Genomic DNA, 23926 nt, shown 5'->3' with positions numbered 1-23926 from the left:
CTGTTGACGGGTGCTAATTTAGATGCAGATCACTTACTTTTTATTCACATTTACAAGTCTGTCTTATTGTGGTGAAAATGACACTTTGTTTAGCTTTGTAATAATGTTACAAATATAGTCTACTGCTAGCTGGTCTTGGAAAAGTAGAAATCCCCTCGCGGACCACATGAGCTCTGTTGCGGACCACTAGTGGTCCCCGGATCACACTTTGAGAATCACTGCTCTACACAGATCTCTGTTAGAGAAGGATGCACGCAAACACGCACTGACACACAAACACACACACAAAAGATGGCCAGCAAAGGGCACAATATCCATTTGTGTGAATTAGTTTATGCATCCGTGTGTGTGTTTGTGTGTGTGTGTGTGTGTGTGTGTGAGTGTGTGTGTGTGCGCACATACACGCGCCCATGTGTGTGCGTGTGCGTGTGCTAAAGACTGTTTGTGCATGGCACTCTTGTTGTGTTGTGTATGCTTCGGAGAGAGAGAGAGAGTCGGTCTGTGTGTGTGTGTGTGTGTGTGTGTGTGTGTGTGTGTGTGTGTGTGTGTGTGTGTGTGTGTGTGTGTGTGTGTGTGTGTGTGTGTGTGTGTGTGTGAATACAGGGCTTTGTCTTTTCATGTCTTCGTCTTCACTGGGTATAGTGACGGTTCAATCGCCGCCTTTGTGGCCCTCTTTGTTTTTGAGGTAGAGAGAATGTGCGACTGAAGCAAAGCTAAAGATCAAACTCTATGTTGGTGTGTGTGTGTGCGTGAGAGAGAGAGAGAGAGAGAGAGAGAGAGAGAGAGAGAGAGAGAGAAAGGCAAAATTGACAAATTTGGCTGTGTGTGTGTGTGTGTGTGTGTGCGTGTGTGCGTGTGTGTGTGCGCGCGAGAGTGTGCAGTATGTCTGTACAGTGTGCAGTGTGGTTTGAATGTGTGGGCCTACAGCGCAGCAATAGCTTTGGCAGCAACCCTCCTGCCCAGTGGCAGAGTCAGGTCGGATATGGACAGCACCACTTTAGGCTTGGCCAGGGCCGGCAGCTTCACCAGCTCAGACACCTAGGAATAAACACACACACACACACACACACACACAGACACACACACAGACACACACACACACACACACACACAGACACAGACACAGACACAGACACACACACACACACACACACACACACACACACACACACACACACACACACACACACACACACACACAGTAAGAGTATGACAACATTAATGTTTCTAGATATTAGTCACTGTTTCTCTGTATATCCATTCCACTCAGTTATTTTACTGTACATGCATCCGTCCTCATTCTTTCCCCACCACTCTATCCCCTTTCTTTCTCTTCTGATTTCCTTTTCTTTCTCTTCGGTCTTTCTCTCTTTTTTCACCAATCCATCCATCCATCCATCTATTCATCCAATTCCTTAACTCAGGATCAATGAAGTAACTAAAACCTCACTAATACTAATCTGTGGCAAGTATGTTGTGTAGTATGCTGTACACAGGCCAGGAGAGAGTCCTTAGCATCAAAAGAAGGAAGTAAAGGTCCAGAGGCAACTCTGCTTAGTCCTTTGTTTTTATTTGTGCCACCTGTTTCATCCTTCTTTTGGTGTTCTAGATACCCTTTCCCCCTTCAAGAGCACCTGCACTTAAAGGATAACTCCAGCCCATTTCAACATGCAGTTGTAATACTCACGCTACCCTGGACTTGTCAGTACCTGAGTTTTTTTTTTTCCTTCAGCCTTTTCCGAGATCCTGGCCATTGTAATGGGGGCAGTTGCTTGTTTACATTTCCAAAAAAAAATCATTTTTATTTATTCCCAAAAACATACAAAAGGTTATGCAACATCAGCAGACAACTATCAAACAGCGACAAAGAACGTTTTTAATGTAAAAAAAAAAATCTGCCCCCATAAGAACAGCTCAGATCTCGGAAAGGGCTGAGAAAAAAAATACAGCGTCACCGGGTAGTGACAAGTCAAATGTAGCGTGAGCAATACAACAGCTTTTTAAATTGGCTGAACTGCTCCTTTAATTGTTTGAGACCCAATGCAGCGCACCCCCATTTCTCCTGAGTGCCCTCCTCTCTCTCACCATGTTGAAGGGCATGAACTGCAGGATGCTGCCCCGGCTGCCCTGCTCCAGACACTCCACACACTCCTCCATGAAGCTCTGCACAAACTGGGTGTGCGGTCCCGCCGTCTTGGAGGCCAGGATGGAGGAGATCAGCAGGAACAGGTTGGCTACAGGCCAGCAACGGGAGGGATGGAGGAGAGAGAGAGATAGAGAGAGAGAGAGAGAGGGGGGGGATGAGGGGTCATTCATTCATTTGATATCCCTTGAACCCAGACACAGCTTAAATATTAATACACCCTATCTGTACTAGACACACAGATACTCTATACAAGCATTTGTAAGTACATGCATACACACACATAAAATTGATGACATACAAACACAGCATTTTCTTAAAAAGAAAACACCTTCTTGTTATATCAGACACACACACACACACACACACACACACACACACACACACACACACACACACACACACACACACACACACACACACACACACACACACACACACACACACACACACACACACACACACACGCACGCACGTACGCGCAAACACTCACCCAGCACTCTGTTGAGGGGGTCTCTCATGTTCACCGCATGGAGCTGGGAGGCTGACAGAGAGCTGCTCATGGTCCGATCACCTGAAGAAGTCAAAGTGAAAAGGTGATCAAGTCTCAGTAATTTGAACTCCTGTTCTGGATGTCATAGTTAATGTACGGATAATAAGCGGTATAATAAAACAATTTCAATTCATGGAGTGCCTTGATCGTGATGGCATTGCTCCAGGGATAGCGTTTTATGGGTGGGCGGTTCTTTCCATAAAGGAAAACATTTCCCTCTGGATAGTTTTGCTGTTTTAAATACAACAAGTGACAAGGGTTAGGGAGGTGGCCTAGGCACAGTTTGACATTGACTTCAAATACAAAACCCATGAGCAGACAAGAGATGGGACCAAGTCATTCATTTTCAAGTCACAAGTAAGTCCAAGTCCAAGTCGCACTAAAGGCAAGTCCAGTCCCTGTCTCATTTTTTACCAAGTCCTTAACAAGTCACAATGTATTCTACACACAATCTTGACAACTAGTTTTGGTCATAAATCCATTACCTCTCCACGCTGCTATGCATGTCCCGCTTTCTCAGTTCTCGGTCAAAAAACAAAATGCCTATGAGTGGTTAGGGGCAAATCAATTAACTTTCATTTTGTGACGTAATATTTTTACATATAAATGCAGAGAACGAGATATATTTAGACTTGGCATGCCATTGTAATCTAAAACTAAGTCAAGTAAAATCTCCAGTCAATAGCGTACAAGTCTGAGTCAAGTCACAAGTCATTCCTAATACTGCCAAGTCACGTATGAAGTCATCAATTTGAAGTCCACATCGCTGGAGCAGACAAATGTCCGCTTTGACAATTACATTCATGTTTCATGAGTTTTGACTGCCATTGCAAATTTGATGTGCGAGAGATTTGTTTGGGGAGAGAATTGCCCGCCATCAATACGGTTAGGGTCATGTAATAAAAGTAAGTTAAAAAAAAATACAGCTGGCAAGTTTGTCTTCTGTAATCTGTGGCACGTCATCAGAGCTGTTGGTGGTTAACACCTTCCCACCTTCCTCAGATTCCGTGTCGGTGTACGTGTGCGTGAGTGTGTCAGAGACAGTAAGTGACAGAGATTAATTCATGATAAATGACAAGTTTTCCAAACAAGCGGGAACTCATCTAGCACATGTTGCAGATAACGGTCCTGTGCATCGTCATGGACACCTCTGAATGACAAAACAACTTCCAGAGAGATTAGCCTCTCTACTCCTCTAATGGATAGTTTTGAAAACTCATTCGCTTTTGGTTTCTCATTTTTAGTTTTAGTTTTTAGTTTTAGTTCTCTCAGTTTTAGAATACGCATTTCAAAACTCTGGTTTTGAAAATATTCCATTTACGGGCCTAAAGCGAACACCTGTCCCAACACCTGGGGGGCGTTGTGACTTCAACTTTCAAACCTATTCTTGACCGTGTGTTGTTGTGAAAATGAGTGTGTGAATAGCCTGGAAGTCAGGTGGATGGTGTAGCCCACTGTCTGTCACTTGAACAGTAATGTGTGATGTATGTAATGCCTCTTCCAGTACAGTCTGGTGGTGTATGACTTGTATTTTATGGTTGTACCTGCCAAAACAAATGGTATGTTAGAGCTGAATGAACACATTCTAATGCAAACTGATGGTCCTAGGTTTTAAATGCAACTTCATTCATACTTGTATGTGCTTCGGAGGCTGAGATATTTAGCTGGAAGGCTGAGACGATGGGTAAGGAGAGAAGAGCAAAGTGAAGGAGGAAAGCAGACCGATGAAGTGAGCAAAAGGAATGAGTGGGAGAAGAGAGGTAGCCCGTGTAGTGAGTCAGAGGCCCCAAAAGGGCGTTATTCTCACAAATTTTTTCTGAATTCCATGTGCCTCTGGAGTATATTTACGCATGGTAGCAAGCTGGATGGTTGTTTTGCTACTGTCTACTACACATCACAGGACTTTAAACTCTGTATTGTTACGATCCCTCAGGCTGTACAGCTGTGATGACATCAGTATGATAAAATTGCTTCTCTAGAACACCAGTGGTCCAGCTGCCAAGCTGTCAGACTCATACTCAAACTCCACTGGGCCCCAATTCCTCCTCAATGTTGTCTGCTCGGGTAAAATGACACATACAGTGAGAAAACACGGAGGAGGTTGGGAAAGACCTTGTTAAACGTACAATGACTAACTAGTGTTACTGTAAGGGTTTCCAAAATAACAAAGTGTGTGTGTTTGGCCGGCATGGCTAATTTCAGCAGACAGGGCAGAGCCCATCCAAATATTTCTGCTCTAAGAAATGTAGATCCATTCAGAAATTGTCAATAAAATATAATGTATTGCAACCCAAATCACAGGGGGAATCGTATCATATCCAGGGTGATTCATCTAGTCACTTTCACAATATGGAGAGGACTCACCTGGGCTAGACAGCACTGGTTCATCCTCATTGGAGCTCAGTAGACGCATCAGCTTAGAAGGCTGGGTGTCATCCAATGGGAACAGGCTGTTGTAATCCTGCAGCAAATCAGAACACGTCATCCGGTCAACCCGATAGGAAGATGGCATAGCTTGTAAAGCACGGCCTACTTGTATTTTTCAAAAGTTGCGTTTCACCAACATCGACAGTTGAAGGATTTGCGGTTGGCAATTAACGTGACAAAAGTAGAATCTATGGATTCAATGGCCTCGTTCACATGAGAGATTCAGATTCACAGAAACACTTCACCATTCGGAAGTAAATGAAAGATCAAAGTAAACTCGACAGAACTATTTAATTCAGAATTATTCACTCAGAATTAAAAACGTCATGTAAACGTAGCCAATGTGAACATAAACTTTTCAGTAACTTGCAATTAGGACACGGTGTAAAATTGGAAATAATATAGAGAAGATATCATGGAGAATTACAAGTATTTTAATATCTACTTATTTGGAGGCATACATTCCTACAAGAGAATTATGTATGACTGGTGTGTGTGTGTGTGTGTATGTGTGTGTGCATTACTTCTATATCTTCTCGTTGTCTCTTGCGCTGACGGGCAGAGGCCTGGCCCTTGTGATGTGACGAGTAGGCACTGAGAGCACACCACACCGACAACCTGCAAACATGCACGTGCACAGGCACGCACGCATGTACACACACACACACACACACACACACACACACACACACACACACACACACACACACACACACACACACACACACACACACACACACACACACAATAAGACATGATGACATGCTGCACCAAATAAGACAATATGCTGGCACTAGATCTACACCAGACACAAATGTTTAAGCCTGCAGCACACACAAGCTCCCACACGCGTGATATAACTGAGTATAATGTCATTTGATCTTTCCCCCAAGGCAGTTGGGCAGCTGAAACAAAAGCCCCAGTGTAATCTAAACCATGATCTTGCCATGATCAAGCAAATTCTTGCCATGATCAAGCAAATGATCAAGCAAATTCTTACTTTATTTCTTATCCATAAACAAGATCTGACACATTTGTTGTTTGATAGGAAGTCACCATGTATCATCAAATTCCTACCACACAATTCACGTGCTGCTTTATTCATCAATTTATCTGAAGCGCTTGATACGGTTTGTCATGATCTTCTTTTGAATACATTGAAAAGTATAGGCTTCAGTCCTTCTGTTATGAAGTGGTTCCCTAACTATTTGACTGGTGGGACTCTTTTATAGGACCCTTATAGGTTTCTAAGTTGGTGCTAAAAATGCTACAATTCTTTTTTTTAAATCATGGTCTTCAAACGTTCTCACACACACCCTGTAATGATAGTATTTTTATTTTTTATTTTTTTTACTATGAATGGAACACATAAAAAGTATCCACCTCTAAATACCAAGGGATATGGTTGGATGATGAACAGTTGTTTAGTACACATATTGGGTGCCTTTTGAAAAAACTCTAACACAAATTAGGGTTTTATTTCAGACAAAAAAATGTTTTGAATACAAAGCAAGAAAGGTTGGTAAAGAGCATCTTCTTATGGTGATGTCATTTATATGCATTCCTCACAATTAATTAGTGGTGTGGATTGGCACTGCCCTCACGATCCGATTCGATCACGATTCGGGAGGTAGCGATCCGATTCCATTCTATGTGATTCGATCCGATCCGATTCAATTCTACAATGAATGGCAATGCATTACATTTCTACTGAAAGCAAAGCAAATGTTTCATCAGTCATGATGAGGCAATACAAGTAGTCAGATACTGAGCAACAATTTATTGGCTGTTTTCTGTATCAGTCTGGATTAGTCTGTGTCAGTCTTGCAATGCTTTGAAGTACTTTTATTTAATTTAAGATTCATTTTCTCCCGAAATATCCACGGATGTAATTGAAACTTAAAAAAATTGCCGCATCGATCCTGGAACTTGCCGCATTGAATTGGATCGTCCATGCCCCGCATTTGATTTGATCGCCGAATCGATCATTGTTGACACCACTACAATTAATATTGAAAAAAATATCAATCTTTGTGGGGGTTTTTCTTTCTTTTTTTTTCTTCTTCTCTTGACCAGTACTCCCTGGAAGAAGAGTCACTGTGACTCAACAGGACTTTTCCTGGCTAAACAAGGGTTACAAAAAAAACCTTAACCTTACTGACCCCAATACTTGCACTAAATGAGGGAAGTCAACTTTCACTTTTCCTGCCTCAGCTTAACACACCCTTCACCCTTCACCTCTTTCTAATGATTAACCGCACATTTCCCAATCCTACTCGGCAACTGTTACGGTAAATGTTTTCATTCCATGTGCTTGTCTGTGTGTCTAAGTCTGACTCTGTGTGTGTGTGTGTGTGTGTGTGTGTGTGTGTGTGTGTAAGTCTGAGTCTGAGTCTGTGTCTCTGTCTGTGTGTGTGTGTGTGTGTGTGTGTGTGTGTGTGCTTGTGTGTGCATGAATAGCTTACTTGGCGAGAGCTTTCCCTGGTGGGTCGGTCAGGCTGTGCCAGTGTGCGGGGTCAGTGAGGAGGTTGGGCAGGATGGTACCCAGCAGCGTGAGGGTGATCTGGTGAGAGTCCAAACAGAAGATGCTGTACAGCAGCTCCACAACACGCAGGGCCCACTCCTTACGGGTCTCCTTCAACAGCTCCTACACACACACGCACACACACACACAGAGTTGCAAACATTACACTTATCTGATGCTGAAGCTCACACACAAGCGCGCGCACACACACACGCACTCGCGCGCACGCAAGAACACACACACACACACACACACACACACACACACACACACACACACACACACACACACACACACACACACACACACACACACACACACACACACACACACACACACACACACACACACACACACACACACACACACTACACTTATCTGATGCTGCAGCTCCTACACAAACACACAGTTAAAAGAGAAAGGTGATGCGCTGAAACAGTTTACAAAAACGGTATCTTGCTGTGACTCCCATTGATGTGGTGGCGAGTTCGCGGCCCCGAGAGGGACGGACTGCGCAGTAATACGTCGGGTTACACTGGTGCTGTGACCCGGATGGGAGTGAGGTTTTTCGGGGGGGGGGGGGGGGGGGGGGGGGGGGGGGGGGTTGGGGGGGATGAGTCTAAAGGAGGCCAAACCATCAGAGTGTGGTGTGGAACATTAGTAAACCTCCCTCCGAAGCTTTGTATAGTATCGGTAGCGTAGCGCTGGGCTATATGACTGGTCCTTTAGTGCAGCTGTATCATGCTGTGACTACCATTGATGTAGTGGTGAGTTTGCGCCGCCAAGGGGGACAGCCTGTGCAATAATACGTCGGGTTACATGCGCACAAAGTTCACAAAGCAAGGTCCATAAAGACATGGCTCACAGGGTATGATGTGTATGTATGATCTTCGACATGGGAACAAGAAAGGAGTACACCATAAACAAGCTTTGATCAGATGAGGCCAGTGTGGATCTGGCTTGTGTGATACAGAGGTCGAGTATGCAGGAAAGCACCACAAGCCCACTGTGAAGTACGTGGCAGGATTCCTGTGGTCCTACTTTTCTTACAAAGGCCTTGAAATCAGTATCTGGTGGACTCCATCGGAAAGCTGATTGTCATAGAAAGTATTGACAAAGTATTGCTTCAGGGGTATAACATCAGGGGTGCTAGCAACACAACAACAAAATAATCACTTCTCAATGTAGGATGCAGCGTAAGTCTGCAGAGCTTGTTTTCCCATTGAAATGCATTTGAATTAAAGGTTGGAGTGAAATTGTTTTCATTTTTTCATTGTTGCCTTGTGTTATTTAAAAGAAAATACAAAACACAATGCACAGACACACAGACACAGTAACAGAGACAACAGACACACAAGACACACTAACACACAGACATAAAAGGATGTGTACACACACTTACCTTGACCAGGTTGTTGGTGAACCAGAAGACTCCTCCCATGTTGAGTAGGTTCTCAAACAGGTGCAGAGCCTTGCTGTCCACCCAGCCCTTATTCAGCACATCCCGGAACTGAGCGTGCAGTGCCTGCAAGAGCAACACCACTAGTGCTTAAGAGGCGTGGTCCCAAGCCTGATTATCATCGACTTTCAAATCTCTTCGAGACTTGGTCTGACCAAGAGCATAACCATTAACATTTCCCAAACAGCATGGTTGACAAGCCTCCCTTGGTTTGCTAATGGTGCTTCCCGAAAAAGTGGGAGGCGTTCCCGATTTTTCGAGAGCTCAGAAAGCACTTGCATTGCTCTTGACCTGACTAGTAGCAACGCTGAAGGTGTTGCGTCACCAGGAAGGCACGGCCTGGCCACGTGCTACCAGAGATTGTTACGCTATGGGACATATACACGTGAATTTGGCCAAGCGAAGTGAACTTCGCCATTCATTCCTATGAGGGAGGCGAAGGCAAACGAACAGGAGCGAAGCAAAATTATTCGACCAAGTTTAATATCATGCAAATTAGGAGCGAATTTCGCCTGCGGTGTCCATTCAAATCACCAACACAGATTTGATTCGCCGGGGCAACCTGATGACGAAACTGTGTTAGACACTCACTTCCTGGAACTATTTTGGAACTAGGTCAATGATGATCTGTGTGTCAAAAGCTCTATCAGCCGCCATCTTTGTGTAAAACTGGAACATGGAGGTAAATGGGATTAGCCCAACTCTTATTTCCATGGCTCTGGTACTATCGTGCCGCCCTCAAAAAACACACACACACACACACACACACACACACACACACACACACACACACACACACACACCATATTATGGTATGGGAGTGTGACATTAGTGATGCACTATGAAAGCATCGCAGTGTCTGTGCTGTTCACATTGCCATTACTCAACAAGATTATAGAGAAGACAATTTGAGAATTCATATACTGCATTTGCCAAGCTGTTTTCCAAGCACGACAAGCTTTCTTACTGACTTTCATACAGTCTCAGTTTACATATGTTGATGTGCATATGTGTAATTTCAGGTGTGGAAGGTGCGGACACGTCCATACCACTTTTGAGAGGAAACTAGCTTGTCCCACCGCTTTTTGACAAATATAATGCAAAAATAGCATACCCGGACAATTTGCCGTTGTAATGTCCCCACCCAGGGGTGCCGCTAAAATTTTTGGGCCCTATGAAAGATTTGAATGTTGGGCCCCCTTAAGGGCCTTTTTCAGTGTTCTTGGGCCCCCTAAAGGGCCCCTGTCAGTGCTCGGGCCCTTAGAATCTGTAACACCTTTCCCCCCCTAGCGGCACCCATGTCCCCACCACTTTCCAAGCCAAACCTACAGCTGATGTGTGTTGTGTAGTGCAAGTAAGTGCACCTCGTGAATGGGCTGTCGCGGGGGGAGCAGGTTGCGGTAGGGGATGGGGTCCTGGCCCTCCACTGGGGGGCGTATGGACAAGCCTGTCTGCTGGAAGACGTCCGCACACATGCGCTCCATTATAGACGTCATGATCACCACGCTGCAGACAGAGAGGGAGACACAGAGAAGAAGTCAGAAAATTACAGAGACAGACAGACGGAGGAAGGAATGAATGAATGAAATGTGATAACAGACAAAGAGGGAGGAAGACCGAGTGAGGCACGGACACAGTCAAGGCGCGGGGGGGGTATAGACAAGCCGTCTGCTGGAAGACGTTATAGACGTCATGATCACCACGCTACAGACAGAGAGGGAGACAGAGAATTACAGAAACAGAGAGACAGAGAGACAGACGGAGGAATGAATGAAAGGCAATAACAAAGTGAGGCAGGGACACAGTCAAGGTGGAGGGAGAAAAGGGGGGGGGGCATGAAGAGTCAGAACAAAACCACAAACAAAGAAAAAGAGGGCGGCATTATGGTAAAACAGATGGTCAGAAAGAATGACAACAACAACAGGTAGGAAGAATCAGTACAGTAATAACAAATAGGAAATAATGACTAGATCAGGGCAGCCAGGCTGGTGCAACCTTGCGCCTCCGCTCAGTTTCATTATTTCACTGACAACAAAGTGAAAGAACCTGGCAGACACATCAATAGGACACAGCTGTGAGGAATTGGTATTAACGATATTGAAAGTAACACTGCAAGTTCAAGTACAGTACACTCAGTTCAAGTAATTTTCCTTATTTTCACCGTTTACATGGGATTTTCCGTTTGTAAACAATCCCTGGCTGCACGACCCTGGCTTCGCACTGTTCAACTTGATTGTTGGAAACCGCTGTCGGTCAAAATATTAGCACACGTGATTCGCTGCCAGTATCTTGCCCCTCCTCACAACACAATGTTTATAAACAACAAAAAACCTATGTATAGGTTGGAAGCAAAATTGTCTCTCATTGCCATGTTTACATGAGACATTTAATTCGGAATTAACTTACTTTAATTCTGAATACAGCTCAATTCCGCTTTGAAAACGTCATGTTAACACCTCTTAATTCGGAATCAAAGGAAAGATCAAAGTAAACTCGACGGAACTATTTAATTCACAATTATTCATTCAGAATTAAAACCATCATGTAAACGTATCCACTGAGTATTACAGAGAGAAGGCGCTACACTGCCAGACTGCAGTGTTTACTCCCCATTACCAAAGCATGACTCACTGAATTGATTTCCAAAACTGTGTCATGAGGCTGAGAAAATGTTGAAGAATTGCAGAACTACACTTCTTGTGCAATACTTGGTGAGGTTTGTTTCAGATCAAAAAAAGACATTCCCATGTTTTTGTCAAGGGCCTCCTTTCCATGAAACAAGGTGATTCGCTTTAACGTGATGCAAACCAAAGAGTTAGTGCGACATATGCGATGGTGAAACAGTTACATCACTCTAAAGCTGCATTGTTGCACTAAGTTAATTTGCTCGAAATACACGGTTTTAGGGGTAGTTGTATCGTTACAGAAGTGATGGAAAAGTATACCCACCCAGGCGCAGAAGCTACAACTGGACCTGGCTCGAGAGTTCCGACACTTGCTCGAACACCTGGTGATGCGTCTCGTCCCCGCTGAAAAGGTTTGGGAACCACTGCACTGCACTGCACCACAACATTATGGCTTTCACTTTTAATTTGCCTCTGAATCAGATGGAAACAGCTCTTAGGTTGGATTACAATGATCTAGGTGAAGCCTTATTGGGTACATTCCCTGAGGTCAGGTGTATTGGCAAATATTGGGACATTACTGCTCACCAAGATGAAGGGGAGTATTGTGATTTTTGAGTCATCTCTATCCTAGATGTATGCGCGTCTGTGTGTGTTTTCTGCGGTGCAGCAGGACTTCATGGAGGATGTGAATACGGCCTTTGAGTAGTGGTGTGGATTGGCACTGCCCTCACGATCCGATTCGATCACGATTCTAGAGGTAGCAATCCGATTCGATTCGATTCTATGCGATTCGATCCGATTCAATTCTACAATGCATTGCAATGCATTACATTTCTACTGAAAGCAAAGCAAATGTTTCATCAGTCATGATGAGGCAATACAAGTAGTCAGATACTGAGCAACAATTTATTGGCTGTTTTTTTAACATTTCTACTGAAAGCAAAGCAAATGTTTCATCAGTCATGATGAGGCAATACAAGTAGTCAGATACTGAGCAACAATTTATTGGCTGTTTTCTGTATCAGTCTGTATCAGTCTTGCAATGCTTTGAAGTACTTTTATTTAATTTAACATTCATTTGCTCTCGAAATATCCACGGAAGTAATTGAAACTTAAAAAAATTGCTGCATCGATCCTGGAACTTGCCACATCGATCCTGGATCGTCCATGCCCCGCATTGGATTGGATCGCCGAATCGATCATTGTTGACACCACTACCTTTGAGTATCTGCTGAAGCTCACGCCCCTGCTGGACAAATCTGACCAGAGTGAGTGTGTAGTATGTATGTACGTACATGTATGTGTGCATTGTTGGACTCATTGTAAAACGGTTTTCTCCTTACATGCAGCATGTACTGTATGTATGTTAGGGTGCATCAAATGCCCCCTATGAAAAGATATTGCCTTGGCCCTATAGTAAAAATGTTCTACACCCAGTAAAAACACACTGTGTAAAATCTCATGAAATTTGGATGAAGTCTACCGGGGCCACCAGCCCCATGAAAATAGAAAATAATGGTGATAGTCAAAATCTTGGATAGAAACAGGGCTGGACTGGCCATCTGGCATAGCGGGCATTTCCCAATAGGTCCTCTACCCCCGTAGACCCCTATTTTTTATTTTTTACATTACTGATAATACGGGCCCACAAGGGTGCAGGGCTGAGTCAGTTCTCCGGCACTAATAATAATGAGGGGGCCCCCTTAAATCCAAAAGTGCCCGGGCCCTATTTATCCCCCAGTCCAGCCCTGAATAGAAATGGACATTTCGGTGCATCAAGCTACCCAATAAAAACATATTGCCTCAGCTGTGTGATAAAAATGTTCTATGCACAGTAAAATCACTCTGTGTAAAATATGTTGAAATTTAGATTAATTCTACTGGGTCCACCAGGCCCATGAAAATACAAAACAATGGTGATAGTGATGGGCAACCTGGATTCCAAAGCTGAAGTCCAGTGCCACATATTCCAAATATAGCCAATATAATGAACCAGCTGACCCACTGCTAGTATCAAGCAAGAGAATGCGAAGCTGTGTGACTTTTGTGTGTTTCACCTGTAGGCCTACAGGATTGTACAGGTAGCTGTTAATGCCTGGTGGAACATCTGTACTAAAGCTGTGTGAATGCTCCTTCGAATGACTTCAAGAAATCCCTGCAGTAGTTCAATAGAGTACATACAATACAACTGTATGTGATGTTGGAAATAGTGGCTTCCCAAAACCTGTACTTAAGTGACTTCTAGGTATATCATGGGTATCACCAGGTCCAGAGTTCATTTCCAAGGGCCTCTCAGGTAAGGTATGGTACTCATCTGATGGAATTAAGTGAAATACTACCACAGTCAATGGGATAAAAAAGTAATGGCACTCTTCAATACAGTTGTATTGACTGCCTAGTAGCCTAGTCATTCCAAGGTACATTCACAGCTTTACTACAGATGTCCCTCCATGAATTGTAGGCCCACAGGTGAAACACACAAATGCAACAGTCATACAGCTTTGCAATCTCTTGCTTGATACTAGCAGTGGTCCAAGGGAGGAAGGAATTGATATTGTGTTGCAAAACAGCAATTTTGCCTGAATATAGCAGTTTGACCATCAGTCTGTCCTGAGACTGAAGTCTGTGTGAGTGGACTGAATACTGCTTAGATATTCCTTCGGTTTGTGCTCCCAATACAGGTGATTTCACTAATTACCTCATCAACCTGGCTTAAGTGGTAATTAGGATCAGCTGGTTCATTATATTGGCTGGGGCAAATGTGTCACAGGGTTTGTCCACCTCTGTTTTAAGACGATGAGAAACCTAGATTCAAAAGCTACAATCAAAGAGGATTGAGACAAGAGGGCTTACTCACGTCATAACAGCGTAGTAGGAAATGATGGCGAGGGGAGTACGGAAATGTTATTCACTGTGGAACAGGTCATAGGACAGCGTGAATGTCTGTCAGCTGTCCTTAATTACCCCCAGCAATTACTGCTGACCAACAGCTGCCGTTACTTGGCCACAAATTACGGAGTACGAAAATGGCATCCATCGTGGATGGATGACCAATGACCATGCGCAAGGGAGTTAATTTTCCATCCACTCGTGTCCTCAGGCAACGCCCCCGTACTACACCGTGGCCAATGCATTCCGCGCCATGAGATTGTTCTTTCTCTTGAGTTTCTTTGCTACAATCCAGTGCCACAGATTTCAAATTACCTGGTTTTACCTGTCCAATTACCCTAACTGGAAAGGTAAAACTAGGTATGTCATTTGGAATATGTGGCACTGGACTTCAGCTTTGGAATCCAGGTTGCCCATCACCATCACCATTATTTTGTATTTTCATGGGCCTGGTGGACCCAGCAGAATTCATCTAAATTTCAACATATTTTACACATAGTGATTTGTGCATATAACATTTTTATCACACAGCTGAGGCAATATGTTTTATTTGGTAGCTTTATGCAGCGAAATGTCCATTTCTGTTCCAAGATTCTGACTATCACCATTATTTTCTATTTTCATGGGGCTGGTGGACCTGGTAGACTTCATCCAAATTTCAAAATATTTTACACAGTGTGTTTTTACTGGGTGTAGAAATTTTTTACTATAGGGCCAAGGCAATATCTTTTCATAGGGGGCATTTGATGCACCCTAATGTATGTATGTATGTATGTATGTATGTATGTATGTATGTATGTATGTATGTATGTATGTATGTATGTATGTATGTATGTATGTATGTATGTATGTATGCATGCATGTGCGTATGAGTGAACATAAATGTGTCGCACCGTGTGTAGAAGTGGAGTCCCTTTTCCCTGTGTGTGTGTGTGTGTGTGTGTGTGTGTGTGTGTGTGTGTGTGTGTGTGTGTGTGTGTGTGTGTGTGTGTGTGTGTGTGTGTGTGTGTATGTGTCTGTGTGTGTGTGTGTGTGTGTGTGTGTGTGTGTGTGTGTGTGTGTGCGTGTGTGTGTGTGTGTGTGCGCGTGCGTGCGCATCTGCGTGCGTGTGTCATACCGCTTGTTGTACAACTGGAGGGTGTGCTCCCCGAACATGGGTAACAGGAAGGTGCTGCCCAGCCAAGGCAAGGCACCCAAGGGTGTCCATGGATGTCAGTGAATGTGCCTTGCCTTGGCAGGTGAATGATTGGTCATGTGATATATGTAGGGGTGTAGTGGCAGTGGTACGCGGGGGTACGCAGTCCAACCACTTCTCCTGCGGTGAGATTTTTTTAAAACAAATCTGTCTGTGTTTGAATACAAAAGGGGGGTTGACATAATAAGTTGCCTAATTAATTGATAACGTCACAAAACGTGTACCCCCACTTTAAAAATCCCCACTACACCACTGGATATACAGTACGTAGGTCATGGGTAATAGGAAGAAGCTGTTACCTATATCACATGATATACGTATCACGATGATCACGTATATCACATATGGGTCCCATATGCCTGATGAAGATGGAAACGTAGCTTTTAAAATAATGAAGTTTAATTTTTTGGAGCTTATATCTCAGTGTGCAGATCTACCTCCTTCAACTGTCTGACACTTTTGTCTGGCACCTGGCTGCAGCAAGTGACTTTGAATGTGCGCACCCTACCCAAAACTACCTCCCCGTACATGGGAATATAGTGAGTGTATGTGTGTATGTATACAGTATGAGTGTGTGTTTAAATGCCTCGTACCGCTCGTTGTAGAACTGCAGGGTGTTCTCCCCGTACATGGTGTGTGTAAGTGTGTGCATGTAGTATGTGTGTATGTATACAGTATGTGTGTGTGTGTGTGTGTGTGTGTGTGTGTGTGTGTGTGTGTGTGTGTGTGTGTGTGTGTGTGTGTGTGTGTGTGTGTGTGTGTGTGTGTGTGTGTGTGTGTGTGTGTTTCAATGCCTTGTACCGCTCGTTGTAGAATTGCAGGGTGATTTCCCCGTACATGATGTGTGTATGTATACAGCATGTTTGTGTGTGTGTGTGTGTGTGTGTGTTTAAACGCCTCGTACCGCTCGTTGTAGAACTGCAGGGTGTTCTCCCCGTACATGGTGTGTGTATGTGTGTGTATGTATACAGTATGTGTGTGTGTGTGTGTGTTTAAATGCATCATACCGCTCGTTGTAGAACTGCAGGGTGTTCTCCCCGTACATGGGCGTCATGAGCTGCCGGATCATGGTCTGGGGCTTCTCCCGCTCGTCCAGGCCCAGCATCCGCACGTGAGCCACCAGCCACGCCACCGCACAGATCGCCATGCTGCACACCTTCCCCTTTATGTTGTCAGTGATCTTCTACTCGCAGGGGAGCGAGGAGAGGAGAGGAGAGGAGAGGAGAGGAGAGGAGAGGAGAGGAGAGGAAGCAGGAGAGATGGAGAGGGAGAGAGGGAGAGAGGGGCAGAGGGAGAGTTATGGAGAGAGGGAAGGAAAGAGGTGGAAATGGAGTGGAAAGAAGTGGAAGGGCTTAATACCAGTAAACCATTACAAAAATACTGCCCAGAACAGTAATGGGAAGACACACCATTATATATAGCCATTGCAACATGTGCTGACGGGAGATGAGATAAGGGACAACACATGTACGGTATTCAGGAGGGAGTTGCTCAACTTGCACAAGTACTACGGACATTTGAGGAGAGAGAGAGAGAGAGAGAGAGAGAGAGAGAGAGAGAGAGAGAGAGAGAGAGAGAGAGAGAGAGAGAGAGAGAGAGAATAAGGTGAGTTCTTGAGTACTGATGCGTCACTGTGCGTCACTCACCTGTACATTTTCAACTGACAGCACGCCGTTCTCCCACGCATTAAGAACCTCCAGGATGGCGCCAGGGGTATTCAGACAGATCTCATGCCACTTCATCTGACTGACACCCACACACCCACACAGACACACCCACACAGACACACACACATTTGTGATCCTCCTTCACACATGTCTGTAATTCTCAAGATATGAGGAAGGTGTAAATGTAGCTTTTCCATAGGATCGACTCCAGTGGACCCAAGCATGGACGCAAGGTGCAGTATGTCACAAAAACACAGACCCCAAACCAACCCCAAGAGTACAGACACCTGCCAAGCAAGCCCCACGCAGCCATGCTGCAATAACCACTCAACTTTCCTCACTTGCTCTACTCAGATGAGTGAGTAATATGTGTGTGTGTGTGTGTGTGTGTGTGTGTGGGGGGGGGGGGGGGGGGGGGGGGGGGGGGGGGTTGTGGTGCATTGTGGTAATTGCACCCATGGCGCTTATTGTCAAATTCAGTTGTGTCACATCGCAAACCTACGTTATGCCAATCTCCCACTCATTTCCAGTCCCACTCATCACTTAACCATCAAAATAAAGAAAAAAAATAAATGAGTAATGCAGAAAAGACGAATGAGCAGTTAGAAGTTTTTTGTTTTTTTTATCCATTTTAGATGGAATATCAGACAACAATCTGAATATTTTCGCTGGTATCATTCCGGGTGGGTATCATAACAGCCTGCATACATCCGTGCATGCATTACTTCTGTTTGAAGTAGGCACTGAACTATGATCAGAAATGTGTCATCGTAAGATAAAATCTACTTTTTTTTTTAAAAAAAGTCTAATTTTGGCAACTTTTTCTGTGGAACTAAAAACTGAGAGGTGTGAGGAAGGAGAGTGTGTGGTTACAATTCAATGCGGAAGGAAAGTCAAGAGAAGAGATCTGTGGTTTTGGCGATTTTATAACAGGAAAAAAGCCATTTGATGGCACTTCAAGATGCCAGGGTGGAAAAAAAAAAATTGCGCACATCCCACTGCAGGTACAGGGCAAAATGTCCGACAGAAAGTAAAAAAAAAAGTAAGAATACCTTCACACTGTTGATGCCCTGTGATTCTATTCTATGTCCTTTCAGGTCTTTGTAAGAGTTCCCTTTTTTATTATAAAGAGAGATTAAAACCCTTGAGATTAACACAATGGGGAGAAATAAACACCTCTGTGCTCACAAACCCCTAATCTGCAGAGCGCCTTCCCTAGCCTGGCCGCATACTTCCTTTAATGCGACACCACATTTTGAGACAACCGGTCACGCTAAGCTGAATATCTCCTCAATTTCAAATCGCCCTCCAATTTGTAGCCGCTAAAACATGAGCATTTCCGATGAGGCAGGTCTAACGCGAATATGGACCACTTCAGTCATTGGACCTGCTGATAGTTAAGTCAGAGGAAACAGTGGAAAAAGCAATTTGATTGATTGCAGCTTCGACCAGTAGTCTTCTAAGGCAATTTGATAAGTAAGGGTTAAGCTCGCCCTCTGAGGACTCCGAAATCACCTCAGCTTGGCTAGACGTGAATCTGGCCAAGCTAGAATCCCACTTGCCAAATGGCGCTTAGTGACACATCCCTTGCCCTCCCCTCCCCTCGCATTCATGTGTACGCACACAAGCTTCATATCACAGCCAGACATCAGGGCAGCATGGCCAGACAAGAAGCTTGGAAAAACATTGCAGTGGCAACAGCCCAACTACCCCTTGGAGTATGGCAGTTATTGACTCCACTCCACTCCTCTCCTCTCCTCTCCTCTCCACTCCACTCCACTCCACTCCACTCCACTCCACTCCACTCCACTCCTCTCCTCTCCTCTCCTCTCCTCTCTTCTCCTCTCTTCTCCTCTCCTCTCCTCTCCTTTCATCTCTTCCTCTTCTCCTCTCCTCTCCTCTCCTCTCCTCTCCTCTCCTCTCCTCTCCTCTCCTCTCCTCTTTTCTCCTCTCCTCTCCATTCCATTCCCTTCCCTTCCCTTCATGTGTACTCACACAAGCTTCATCTCGGAAGAGGAGTTGAGTAGTGCCACCAGGCTCTCCACCTTGCCGGACTCGGGCCTGAAGCAGGGGTGGTCGGGGTTCAGCGTCTTGCCCTCTTCGGGCATACAGGTCTGCAGCCACGTCTCGAAGAACGGCACCTCGCCTGACGGACTGGGGTCCGACAGGATCAGCTGCGAGGGTGGGAAGGAGTTTTGGGATGGGGCCAGAGTGGGAAAAAAAGTTTGACAAAGGAAAAAACATGCACATCTGTCTCAAAAAAATGGTTGCATGACTAGCAAAGTCACATGAAACCTGAAAGTCAGCAACACCAAGCTCTCGGTTCTTTGTCACAAAACTAAATTAAAGGGACACTGTGTGAGATTTTTAGTTGTTTATTTCCAGAATTTATGTCGCCCATTCACTAATGTTACCTTTTTCATGAATACTTACCACCAGCATCAAATTCTAAGTATTCATTATGACTGGAAAAATTGCACTTTTCATACATGAAAAAGGGGATCTTCTCCATGGTCTGCCATTTTGAATTTCCAAAAATAGCCATTTTTAGCTGCAAAAATGACTGTACTTGGACCATACTAGAAAATATTTGTTTAATACTTAGTAAACTTTCATGTAAAGATCAAATTTGCCAATAGTCAGCCCAATTTCAATGACCATCATAGTTGCAGTACCTTTTTTGACCATTTCCTGCACAGTGTCCCTTTAAAAGAAACGTGAGCTTGGTATAGTGGACTTTATTTTCAGTTTCCAGAGCAATAAAAAAAAACACTTGGAGGGGTGTGGAGAAAGGTGGAAAAATATAGGCAGACAAAGCAGACAAAAGTGGGAGACAGAGGTAAAAGAAAGCACTTCTTTGCATTGCACCATCGCATAGGGTTTGTGGCCTTTGTGTTTCATGACTCTGACAAGAACTTCTATTTTCACACACTCCCCATTCAAGCTCTCCATCAGAGGATTTCATATCCCTCTGTCAGAGGGGAAAAAAGGAAGAAAAGAGAGTGAGAGATAGAAAATGTGTGTGTGTGTGTGTGTGTGTGTGTGTGTTAAAGCACTAACCTCTGATCCATACGTCTGCACCACATGGCAGAGCATCAGGAAGGAGATGTCAAACAGTAGGGCCCTCACAGACGCCGATTTAGCTACACCACATACACACACAGACACAGACACAGACACAGACACACACGCACACGCGCGCACGCACGCACACACGCACACACACAAACGCACGCACGCACACACATGGAAAAAAAAACGAGAGACGTAAGCATTATCACAGAGACACACACAAATAATAGAAATACAGAAAAAGTCATGTACTGTATATACTGTACACACACACACACACACACACACACACACACACACACACACACACACACACACACACACACACACACACACACACACACACACACACACACACACACTTGTATGTGTTACCTGCTGCGTACATGCCTATGTAACACCAAATAAACATGAGATCAAGGAACCAGTACTCACATCCCTCTCCACTCATGTGCTTCGGAAATTCATTTAACCTATGACACAAAAAGGAGAGAGAGGGAAAGAGTGAGAGACAGTGCAGAAAGTTCAGAAAGTGCAAGGTAATCAGGTGACAAAGTGAAAAAGGAATTTATGAGGAACACTGTTGGGTGTGTGTGTGTGTGTGTGTGGGGGGGGGGGGGGGGGGGGTGATTCGTTTGTCCACAAGATGGAAATTGAGTTGTAGCTGGTTAGAGATGCACGCACGCACGCGCATGCACTCACGCACGTACGCACGCGCGCGCACACACACACACACACACACACACACACACACACACACACACACACACACAAACACAAACACAAACACAAACACATACACACACACACAACAGAGCAGGTGGGCGGGCTTACTTGATGAACTTGCGTGCGAAAGATTTGAGTTTGCCCGTGGCGGCCGCGGCAGCGAGGAGGAGGTCGAGGCTTTTACCCGACAGCATATGGCCCAACACTCCCAGCAACCCCTCCGGTGACTTGGAGTGATCGGCATCCACTGTCTGCATTAACACACGTACACACACGTGTACACACCCACAACCACACACCCACACCCACACACTTGCATTACACCTCTCTCCCAACTTTACACCACATTTCCACATCTATCCTTCAGTGTCCCTGCCCCTCCTTGTCTAAGGATGCCATTGAGGTTATCTCAAACCACGAAAATGGGAGAGGATGAGCCTGAGGACCAGAGGAGTGAGGCAAGATGCCATAGAACAGGGGTGGGGAACCTTTTTCATTCGGGAGGGCCACTTCAAATTCATCCGAGGGCCATAAAAGTCCTCTGAGGGCCGGACTATAAATAGAACACAAACCAGGATTTCCCCCCTGCACTTTAGGCCTATATTGAAGGCAGCCACCATTAAAACAGACCCCACCTTCTCTAGATCCCCTGAATATAACCTAATTGTATTGCAAATGTATTTTCTAAGATTCCTTTACAAAATATGCCATATTTCATGTGAAGCTGCGTAACTGAGTATTAAAATTACATATATGGCCCTTGCGACATAGGTCCCCCAACTCTGCTCTAGAGGCAGATCTACATGAAGGATGCTTGCTTGACTCATCCATCCTCCCTTGACTGCTCCACTGCATCCCTCAAGGGGGGAGAGGCAGGAAAGACAGCCATGTGACCCAGCCATATGGCCTGATGAGACCCATGAGAGCCAGTGGTTTCCAAAATGAATGAAATCAAAGCGGCTGACGTGTCAGGCTGGAGAGGAGAGGCTTGGCCTACGGGAAACATCAATGGCAAGCCAGGAAGCTTATCAGCCCAGGAAAATCCCTATGATATTACACAATCCCAGACAGCCAGAGTTTGATTAACAGTGTAATGGCTCCTGTTCTCTCTGACATTGAGCCCGTTTACAGTACCACACTAATTGATTTATTGGAATAAACAGGTTATTGGAGTAACAGGTTATTATTGTTTACATGCATTCTGTCGGTTGCATGTGTTCCGCTCAAGTGTGTGACACACGAAACTGGAATTCAAGGCTTGTGATTGGCTACTTATCATTCTATAATGTCAATAACCCAATAATAACCTGTTTTAGGTGTCTACATGTCTTGAGAAATCCATTTATTAGCCAAAAACCTATCTGTGCGAATCGGATTTCTCATAAACCGATAACTGCAATGAACCGATTATTATAAACTATAATAAATAAATAAATAATAATAACAGTAAATAAATGAAACTATAAATTATAAACAATTATAAACGGTTTATTGATGTGCATATAAACGGGCTCATTCTCTCATAGCCACAAGGCCTTGGCTACAAACACCACCCCACTGTCTCTCTCCACGCTCACTTTCGACTCACTCCTAAACTTTTGTGAATGCAGGGTTCCCATTCAAAGACAGATGTTAACACTTGGCCAGCAAACTCACCTAATCAGAACCCCATAGCAAAGAGAATATGTTGAGCATTATCAAGAGGAAGATGAGTGACGCCAGAACCAAGATGGTTGCAATTAAAGCAACCTGCCAGGGCAATATTACTTCTCATCAAGCTGGACATATTCTGCTTATTAAAAAAGACCTTTTAATATTGATCCACTGTACTATACTTTTCTCAGATACATACCTGTAATTGTGTATGTTTAGCATCTGTCAGACAATGTCATCAAATATCAACCACTAAAGGCTTAAAGGTGCACTGTATAGGAAATGGTCAAAAAAGGCACTGCAACTATGCTGCTCATTGAAACTGGGATGTCTATTGCCAAATTTGATCTTTTCATGAAAGTTTACTAAGTAATAAACATTTTCTCGTATGGCCCAAGTACAGCCATTTTTGCAGATAAAAATGTCTATTTCTGGAAATTGAAAATGGCGGACCATGGAGAAGATCCTCTTTTCATGTATGAAAAGTGTAATTTTCCCAGTCATAATGAATACTTAGAATTTGATGGTGGTGGTAAGTGATCTCATGAACAAGGTACCATTACTGAATGGGTAGCATGAATTCTGGAAATAAACAACTAAACATATTGCACAGTGCACCTTTAAAGGTATTGCACTCAATCATAAAGATTAGGATGCAGGCCAAAGGGGGCATAAAAAACTGAACTGAGGACTCTCTTTTCCAAGGTTTTGGGAAAAGCAAAAACAATGAGTAATAAGAATGAGTCATTTAGAGATCAAGCTATGGCTATACCAGCATCACAATCCCCTGACTTCACACACAAAGTGAATAACATCCCTGAAAATGTCTGTCTAGAAAGGCATTTACTGTAAATCCCTGATATTTCAGAAACTCCTACGAAGCCTACCCTGCATAAATATGACTTGGATAGACAGGAAACAACATATCTTACTAGCGGCAAGGCTTTCACAACACACACACACGCCTACAGTACCCCAGAACATCAACACT

General features: G+C 44.2%; 1 protein-coding gene across 2 annotated transcripts in view; it reads right to left on the bottom strand.

Moving 5' to 3' along the window:
* Positions 1-842: 842 nt before the first annotated feature.
* Positions 843-23926, bottom strand: part of med24 (mediator complex subunit 24) — a 43366-nt gene continuing 20282 nt past the window's right edge. For both annotated transcript variants that reach the window (XM_063221680.1, XM_063221690.1), the window contains exons 14-27: positions 21391-21533; positions 20992-21029; positions 20545-20627; positions 19480-19658; positions 17464-17563; positions 16825-17000; positions 10471-10612; positions 9050-9172; positions 7589-7770; positions 5648-5741; positions 5061-5157; positions 2637-2717; positions 2086-2234; positions 843-1038 (exon numbers count right to left, since the gene is read on the bottom strand). In XM_063221680.1, coding sequence (XP_063077750.1) covers positions 922-1038; positions 2086-2234; positions 2637-2717; positions 5061-5157; positions 5648-5741; positions 7589-7770; positions 9050-9172; positions 10471-10612; positions 16825-17000; positions 17464-17563; positions 19480-19658; positions 20545-20627; positions 20992-21029; positions 21391-21533 — 1704 coding nt within the window. In that variant the 3' untranslated portion in view covers positions 843-921. The remainder of the gene's footprint in view (positions 1039-2085; positions 2235-2636; positions 2718-5060; positions 5158-5647; positions 5742-7588; positions 7771-9049; positions 9173-10470; positions 10613-16824; positions 17001-17463; positions 17564-19479; positions 19659-20544; positions 20628-20991; positions 21030-21390; positions 21534-23926) is intronic.

This window comes from Engraulis encrasicolus, chromosome 2, assembly GCF_034702125.1.
Source record: "Engraulis encrasicolus isolate BLACKSEA-1 chromosome 2, IST_EnEncr_1.0, whole genome shotgun sequence".
Lineage (NCBI taxonomy): Eukaryota > Metazoa > Chordata > Actinopteri > Clupeiformes > Engraulidae > Engraulis > Engraulis encrasicolus.
Note: the sequence above shows the minus strand (reverse complement) of the source record. Positions and strands in the feature narration are given on the sequence as shown.